Source organism: Pygoscelis adeliae, unplaced genomic scaffold, assembly GCF_000699105.1.
Source record: "Pygoscelis adeliae isolate BGI_AS28 unplaced genomic scaffold, ASM69910v1 Scaffold124, whole genome shotgun sequence".
NCBI classification, from domain to species: domain Eukaryota; kingdom Metazoa; phylum Chordata; class Aves; order Sphenisciformes; family Spheniscidae; genus Pygoscelis; species Pygoscelis adeliae.
The window spans coordinates 4,313,886-4,323,437 of NW_008824791.1; the positions used below are offsets into that span (position 1 = coordinate 4,313,886).

Below are 9,552 nucleotides of genomic sequence, written 5' to 3' on the forward strand. Positions count from 1 at the left end.
AAGAGTATAATTGCTGAGCATAGTTAATATGATTTTGTAGTCTCCCATATAAACACGTTACCTAAATACTAGCACCGCAGGGGCGTGGCCACCGCCCAGAAGTCTTACCCACCTTCTCAGCTTTGATGGTTTTAAAGAGCAAATATTTCCATCACCTATTATACAATAAGAACATTCTGTATTTGTGGCCCTAGGGAGGTACATTAATAATGTAAAATTCCAAGACAAGATTTCAATACAGAGTGAAGGTGTTTTGGCTATAAATCAAATAGCCCACACTTGACCTCAATGAATCCACTCTAAGGCAATGCAGCTTCTAAGTTGCATACACACATTTACTGCAGTTACAAGACAGATGGTTACCTAAACAGTTCTCACAGGTTTAAAAAAGTTAAAAACCTAATTCCAGCTCTTCTAGTCAGAAATTGAAATATCACTAAAGCTTTGAGAGAAAACCAAACCCTATGGGTCTCCAGTTTAAATGACACATCTGTACTGGCTCTTAATGCCATTTCATGAACATGCCGACCATCTCCGTCACAGAACAACTGCTGAAGTCAAAAGGGGCAATGGAGATTTGATGTACTGAGTACAGCTACCAATTTACTTAGATTGATACTTTATAATTATTTGTAATCCTCTTCTCAAAATTCATTTCTGGTAACCAAAAATAAGGAAGAATATATCCACTGTTAGTAAGAAGCCAAAACTTTTCCACCTTGCAGGTCTGTTAAAAACAGGGAAGATGAATGATGCCATTCATATCCCTGGCTCTAGGGGGTGCCAGCTGGCTTAGCTGCCAGAGCCCAGGCTGGCGGTCCAAAACTGCACTCCTACAATGGGTAGAAGATCACTTTTACCCATAAAAGACCTTTTTCTTCCCATCAGCTGAGAAATGGATTTCAGATTGATCCCAGTTTTGTTTGGATGATGAATAAAAGAGAATTCATTGCAAGTCTTTTACATCACACAGACCTTCCCCAGCTCCACTATCCAAGAGTGATGACCCACCTAACAGTTTTAGTCATTTGCTACTGCCTCAAGAGAGGCTGTCTACCCCTCAGCTGTGCTGCAGCAAGACTGCCATGCAGCACTTCTCTTTAAAATAGATGGTCCTAAAAAAAGCCAGCAGCAGTACTACAACAGGACAAGGACAACACAATTAGTGTTCCTCAAAGTCCAAGCTGTTCCTTTCCACCTGTAAAGAGCAGCATCAGAGAATTAAGAGAATAGCAGTAGAGCAGAGTTAAACTTCTGGTCACCATAACATCAAGATACGATGCCCTTGTCTGACTTCAATCTACTGCTTTGATGAGTAGCAAGCAGAGAAGTCCTCTGTCTCCTGAGACTTTACTAAGCCAACTTAGCGTCAGTCCCTTTCATCAGCACAGGTTATCGTATGATTAAACAAGCTAACATAACCTGAGGGACAGAAAGTTCACGAGTGTTGTCTCACATTGCCTCAAGTTCTTTAATAGCTACATTGTTCACGCTTCCATGACCAAAAAAAAAAAAAAGGTAATTCAACAGCCTTCACACTGGAGAGGGATTCAGGCTGATTTCTGCTATTCCTGGGGGAAGGGACTTTTGTTTCTTTCTAAAAAGATGTTCAGCATTTTTAAAAAATACTTACAAGTTCATTCTGCCTTCACAAAGAGGATCCAAGCAGCCATGCAACGAGCCTCCTCCATGTAGGCAGTATGAACATACCTGTAGCTAAACAAAAGCAATGGAAGGAGATGTTTCCTAAAGTTAGTTAGCACCAACCAGATCAGTGTGTTTCTTGAAGTTAGCACCAGATCAACATGTTTCTTAAAGTCAGCACCAGATCAGGATTGTGCTCAGATTCTCCAGTATATTCCAGCAGGAAAAGAAACAAACATTAGTAGCAGACTTCAGAGCCAAGGACAGCCCTATCTTCTCATAGCAGCACGTTTTTGATCGCTACATTCATCACATTTCTCCCTCTTACTCCAAAATGTCTGGGGAGAAAGATGGTGGTGCACAGGGATGAACACAGGCACATCAAAATCAAGTTTCTCCATCAACCATGTCAAAAGCATTCGTTTCTTACTAAGTGTAAAACAAATGTTGGGAAGTAATAGCCTGGTAGATAAGAAAAGCAGCAGCAGCAGGATTCATCCTGATCTTGATAAGGCTTCTAACAAAGGCAGGTGTTGTCAGGAAACCAGTGAAGTCTGATCCTGATGAAAGAACATAGTGTTGGCATACCCAACTTTGCTGGGGAAAAAAACACTGTACACAAAATAGTTATTGAAGTTGCACTATCATAATTAAAGGATTATCTAATGTGGTTCTGAAAGGGTCTGCCATGGGCCTAAAACTGTTTTTCATTTACTTGATGTTACAGTGGAATGTAGGCTTAAGTCTGCAAATATCAAGCTAAGAGTTGCAAGATCACTGGAGGACGGGATGAGAATTCAAACCAAGTTTTCAACAGACGAACCGAAGATGAGGTCTGGAAAAGCCATAACATAATTTCAGTAGAGACAAATCTGCAGACAGTACAAAACCAGGAGAAGTTGCTAGCACACCAGATGGTTGTGCTGCCATTCAGAGGGACCTGGACAGGCTGGAGAATTGGGCTACGAGGAATTTAATGAAGTTCAAGAAGCAGAAGTGCAGAGTCCTGTACCTGGGGAGGAACAACCCCATGCACCAGTACGTGCTGGGGTCTGCCTGGCTGGAAAGCAGCTCTGCAGAAAAGGCCCTGTGGGGCTCCTTGTGGACACCAGGTTGAGCATGAGTCAGCAGTGTGCCCCTGCTAAAAAGAAGGCAAATGGTATCCTGGGCTGCATTAGGCAAAGTATTGCCAGCAGGTCAAGGGCGGTGATCCTTTCCCTTTATTCAGCACTGGTGAGGCCACACCTGGGGTGCTGGGTATAGTTCTGGGCTCTCCAGTACGAGAGAGATAGGGACTTACTGGAACAAGTCCAGTGCAGGGCCACAAAGATGATAAAGGAACTGGGGCATCTTCCATATGAGGAAAGGCTGAGAGGGCTGGCACTGTTCAGCCTGAAGAAGAGAAGACTTGGGAGGGATCTTATCAATGTGTATAAATACTCAATGGGAGGGAATGAAGAGCACCACTAGTCTCAGTAGTGCTCACTGGCAGGACAAGAGGCAATGGACAGAAATTTAAAAAAAAGGAAATTCCACCTGAATGCAAGGAAGCACTTTTTTTACTTTGATCACTTAGAGTGATCAAACAGTGCAGTGGAACAGGTTGCCCAGAGATATTGTAGAGTTTCTATCTGTGGAGATACTCAAAACCCAACTGGGCCCGGTGCTGGGCAACCTGCTCTAGCTGACCCTGCCTGAGGAGGTGGGGTTTGGACTAGATGATCTCCAGAGGTCCCTTCCAACCTGAACCATTCTGTGACTGATTCTGTGAAGTAGACTGAACTAGGAAATGGGTAAGAATCAGAGAGAAGGGGTTATGGAAGACCAAACTGAAAATTATTTGCTGCTACAAAAGCCAACACTACATTAGGATGTACAAAACAGAAATCCTTCTACTATATGCTACTCTGAGAAGACCTCAGCTGGAATCCCACTTCTAGTTTTGAGCACCAGATTTCAGGTGCTCATTTCAAATGGGTCAGCTAAAGAAAGATCCTCTTCAGCACAAGAGAACGATCAGAGATCCTTAGTAATCTATGAGGAGTTTAATCTAGAAACAAGAAGCTGGGAAATTATATTCAAGTAGTAGACTTGCAGAGAGGAAGGAAATAAACTGCCCTCCGCATCCTCTGTGCAAATACAGGTTACACAAAAAAACACATCAAAAAAACAAAGACTGAAGTCCTAGATTTCCTCCAGAGGTCATTCAGCCTCCACTACAGGCTTTTAAGAACAGATAAAGCATCTCTAAGGAAGTGTCAGTGGTATAATGGAGCCATGGGAGAGAGGTGAGGGAGTACTACAGCTTCCAGATCCCTTGGAGCCCTTTTTCACGCTTATATGAAATGACAGAGCTTCGAGGAAGAAACATTTCATTGAAAGGTTCAACAGATTCTGAGGCAACCCCCTACAGCTATAGCTTCCTATCCCTTTAACTCACTAGCTCTTAAGTTTTCACAGGTAAACTACCATTTCACAAAATTCATCAGATCAACACTATCCCTGTACCTTAAAGGGCTAAGCTCGAATAGATGGGCTCAATACAGAAGTAAACAGTTCTGTGACCTGTGTTACACAGGTCAGGTAGGCCTAAACATTTCCTTCACTTAACACTGCTAAGACATACATTTCTGATCGCTAGGAGTCACAATTTGGCTTACAAGACCGAGTGAGAGTGTCTAGTTTATATGAGAAGGCAGCTTGTACTGAGAATCTGACCAAGGAAAGACGAATACCCTGTATACATAAAGAACACCTCAACAAAAGAAATTAGGCCCTATAAGCAAAAAAAGAATCTCCAGGTCAATCTAGAATCTTCAGGCATCTTCCAGTTTCTCCATTAATAATCAAGATAAAAATATTTTAAAATTGTGATGTGAGTTTTAACTTTCTCTGTTGTCACACAAGATACAAAAAAGAATATTGGCAATTTATAAGCAAAATTCTTACCGCATTTCAACATGCAACATTGGTCTCACTTCTGTACGATTAAATAGACTATTTACACACAATACATATATATCTTTCCTTCTGTATGCACATGCATTGGTCCTAGCCTAGGCATCAAAGGCCACATGTGAGTTCTCTGGGTCAAATCTTGTTCAAGCAATTCCAGTCTGAATGTGTGTTTTCCTTTGGATAGCTTAGGATCTCATCTCAGTTCTTCCGAATATCAGCATAAACCACAGACTCTGACTTGTTAATCTTGTCGCTGTGCTGTCCTCCGGAGTGATCTAACTGCGCGTAAATGACTGGGCCCTGGGAACAGAATAAAAAAAGCACAATCAGTATTTTTCAGAATAAGCCATATTGCCCCTCATTTCCACAGAGGCTGCAGCAAGACCAAAGCTAAAGCAAGACCACAGAGCTTTTATGACTGCTAACGGCACTTTGAAGCAGGTGGAATGAACCCTCACCTACAAATGAGCTCTAGTCTGCCACCTTTCTCCTATCAGAAGCATGCCAAACAGCACCATTTCCTCCCTTTAATACTGTTACAGCTGCTTGCTTCTCACAAAAAGCAAAATCTAGAATCCTTTGTTCTGAAAAGCAGCAATTCTTACATGCTATGGAGCAAAGATACATGGCTTAGTCAGATGCATGCCAGATTTAATATTTTTCAAGAGGAACTGTACTACAGATTTACCGGTAGACAGCAGACTGTACTTCCCATACTGCCACTCAAGTCCTGTAAATCCCAGCACAGCTGTACCACTCGGATAATGAGGGAGAGAACAAACCTGCAGCCACCTTATGGCACTAGTCACTGCCCAAGCAAGTGATGGGATCAAGACTTGCGCAGCAGTGAGCCAGAAAGTACTGAAACGGTGCAGTAATGCAGAATTCTTACCTGACTTTCAAGCCAACCCAGGTAGTGAGCACCTCCACAGACACACTGAGCAAGCATGGCCACACACCTTCGTTATATTTGCTGGGGTGCAGTGGAGGACATTACAGCACCATCTTTCAGCAAAGCATGCAAACACACCAGCGCCTTCCTAAAACACCATGTCCTCCAAAACACAGCCCACAGGAAAGCGAACTGCAGCTATTTGAGACGGGCTGAGGACAGGACTGCATCCTATAAAGAGCAGGTACCCAACAAGACCAGTGGGACCTTTATGGAAACGTCTGACCTGCAGCTCCCATTCTGCATGCCCCGACTGACATAAGCACAGAGCAGAAGGCTGTTGACCACCTACCAGGTGACCTCAGCAGAGAGACCACGCACCCACACACACCCCCCGTGGAGGAGGGAGAGGGACTGTCCTGTTTTGGGGTGGGTGGGGGAAATTACAAGGAGAGATCTTTTAGTTTGGTTGCGGCTTTTTTAGCAGTTTTTGCTTCAAAACCATTTCATCCATTTAACTCTGTTTCCCTTCTGTCCCAGGAAGTAGCAGCCTTCACAGGCATTTCTCCTACCCCTTTCTCCCCAGTACTTTTGGTATCCTGCCAAATTAGAAAACATCTCTATGGAACTGACCCAGACATCCTTCCATCTATCTTCCAAAGCAATTAGGGGCTAGAGATGAAAAGAGACCTTCTGTACAGAAAATTAAGTCCTTGAAGGACCATAAGTACACTTCTGCACAGCTGTTTTCCCCCCAACACAATGGCAAAGCACGCACCTGATAAATACCTTGTTCTCTTTCAGAAGAGATCCAAATTTTCTTCCTTCCAGGTAAAGTATTTCCCAAGTGATAAAGAGTAGAGGAAGGAGATGGACAGAAGGATGAAAACTTGCGAGCAGATATAAAATGCTGAATACAAATAACAGACTGAGAAAATGCTCAAAAAAGAGACACTGATGTCTTAGAAAATTCTGGATTTCAAGTCTCATTGGAGCCACTTTTTTTTTTCTTTTTCTGCTATTGGCTCTCATGTTGTTCTGGTCTCCAACATTGTATCAGGATTACATTACTAATTCCAATTAGAGTGCAGTGTCTATATAAACTTCAAGGCAAAGTGACCCTAAGGTTTATTTGTAAGCAATTTTGGAAGTCTCATCTGCCTGAGGCCATAGGTCAAGGGTATGATAAATTCAGCTTGAGAGCATTTCCTATCAGTTAAAAAAAAAAAAAAAAAAAAATCTACAACTGCATAAAGTACTCACTATGACGTTTCAAGTTTTGTTCGAGTAATTCCGACGGGTCAATTGTCTACCACAGGAGTTCACTCAGGATCAGTTATCTTATCACTATTCTAATTTTATGCAGGTTAAATATAGTTATTCTGCTGCATCTAGCATGTTAGGTGGTGGTGGAGAGACTGACTGGTGTGATCACCTATCCAAACCAAGCTATCATTGTCTCGATGTGTTCACTATCACCTAAGTAAGTGGTAGATTAGCTAAGACAGAGGAAAGGAGGACCAAGGATTTGTTATAATGCTCCATTTATTTGACTTGCTGCCAACTGATTTTCTAGCTGATTACAGTCAGCACCAGGGCCATTTTTTTTCCCTGCATTTGACACCTCCAGTGATCTGAATCTTTGTAAAGACTCTTCTTCCACAAGTAAAAGCTTCAAAAAAGTCTAAACAATTCAGAACTTTCACCTAATCCCAAATAAGCTAATCCTGACTCTTCAGATCCAGAAGATGGACCAGCACTGCCATATAAAACCCAGCATTTTCCTAAGCCTTGCAATTTTTCCATTCAGAACTGAAGGGAAAAGAATAGCAGGTGTACCGATACCTTGCTAAGGGTTTGTCAGCAGAGTCATGAATTGCAAGTTACAGCAAAGAAAAAGGAATTACAAAGTTAGACCGTCATGGTCTAACAGTGGTCTACAGTATTTTCAAATTTTTTAGATTCTCAAAGATGTTGCAACTACCACAGATTCCAGCTCCAGGAAATTTATCTGAAATTTAAATCAAGATTCCTGGCACCATGAACTGCTCCTTCCCAGGGTCCTGGGGTCCAGTTCAAAGCCTGGAACAGAACTCAAACATAGCCTGTTCAGGTATGTCTTAAAGCAGAAAGGGCAAAGCCGGAGATCTGCACTTAAGTTAATGTAGATTTAGTGCTCCCTGCTTCTACACTGGCAGACCTACCTGCTTAAGATCTCTACACCATACTGCTCTGTACATCAGAAATGCACTTCTATGGAAGTTACACTTTAAGATCACTGCTTCAGCCGGCCCAGAAATGAATACTCAGCTACTTGGAAAGCACAAAGACAAATGACAGCCACCTTGGAGTTAGCATATCTCGGGACAACAGGCATCTGCCTTCCAGTTTGCCTGCTGCAACCCAGATTACTAGCTAAACAAGGACATCCATGTGGGAACACATATAGTTCTTGCCCTCACTGGAAATGCTTTTCTCAGTCATCCAAATAAGTCATGGTAGAATACGAGTCACTACAGAGTGATGGCATGGAGAAGAAACACCACATACAAATTTGACAGGACAGAACATACCTGCTGAGAAGGAAGACACAGTGAAAACAAGTGGAGTTGATTTAACCAGCTGAACATTCACAGAATCAGATATGCGTACTTTCAGCACTCTGGGGCACTCCAGAAAGCAAGGTCCACACTTGATAAACTTGCACCCAGAACACAAAGGAAGCGCAGGCTCAAGTGCACTTTCAGCTGAGAAGTGATGTGGATAAATACTTCATCACTAATTCTTAAACTGATACATAAATAACAAAATGAATAAACTCCATTTAATAAATTTAATTTACATGCCGCTCTTTGAGAGTGAACACCTCTATTACTGTTTTTAACTTGCAGAGGCAGGGGTTGTGTATTTGTATTCACAGTTCTCCACCAGTGAAGCACAAAGCATTCAGTCACTTCCTACACATCCTACCAAGTAAAAGGCTACAAGGAAGTCCACAGGCCTTTACTGTTTGACCGCAGCACTGACTGTGTGAACCATTGGTCTAAAACTGCCAGTTTTAGACGCAAAAGTGTGCCTGAATCAGCAAGCAGCCTGCAACAACTGGGAACTGCTAGGAATCTGAGTATCAGCATTTCACCTACACAACAGCTCAAAAGCTTGAATACTATAACTAATTTCTTGATTACCAAGAAATACCGGGTTTTACTTATATGTGATGCTAGATTTCAAATATTTTAATTTCCATGTTGATATCACCCTTTTTTTAAAAACAGTGGGTAGAAGTTAAAAATATAAGTGTAATCAATTGAAATTTAGTTTCCTCACTGATTTAAACCATCTGTTCAAAATCTGATCTACCCTGATTTTATTGTGGATCTTTTCAAAGAAAAGTAAACATGTTTACTTGCTGTTCTGTAAAGATGGGGCAAATGCTTAACAGAAGGTAGAGGAACCACTTGCTGCCACAAATGTCTGCCAAGAAGAGAATCCAGACAAAGCACTCTTTGCCTGATAAAAGAGATTAAAAAACTAAAAAACTAAACTAAAACTAAACAAAACTAAAGCCATTTGCCATATTTTTCCTTTGAGGTCAGGAGTGTTCACACTTCGGGTTTTCCTTTAGGAACTTCCCTGCGGGAAGACCCTGGAGGATTCTGTCAAGGAATAAGCAGACTGGAGTGACTACAGAAGGGCAAAAGCACACTGATTCTGAGTTATCTTTACAAAGTTTAGATTTACTCTGACATGTTCCTTCCAGTACATTGAGACCCAGAACACTGCGGACACAGAAGGGTGAGGACGCAGCAAGTTTTCACACCAAAACATTACAGAGAAGATAAAAGTATTTTTGCTTTCAAGATGTAAGTGCAGCACAGCAAAACTTGTCTTCCATGTAGCTCTCAGGGCACTTGCATGTACTGCTTCGTATCATGACAGTAATTAGATAAAACATCTTTGTCTTTTGACCTAGGGAAGTTGACTCCAACAGCCACTGCAACATACATCCCACACATAAGCTTTTTGCCTTTTTTTCTTTTTTCGGGGGGGGGGGGGGG

At 42.0% G+C, this 9,552-nt stretch overlaps 1 protein-coding gene across 1 annotated transcript in view; it reads right to left on the minus strand.

Moving 5' to 3' along the window:
• Positions 1-3,340: 3,340 nt before the first annotated feature.
• MPZL1 (myelin protein zero-like 1) overlaps positions 3,341-9,552 on the minus strand; it is a 22,663-nt gene continuing 16,451 nt past the window's right edge. The window contains exon 6 of the mRNA XM_009323944.1: positions 3,341-4,902. Within this exon, the coding sequence (XP_009322219.1) occupies positions 4,801-4,902 (102 nt within the window). The 3' untranslated portion in view covers positions 3,341-4,800. The remainder of the gene's footprint in view (positions 4,903-9,552) is intronic.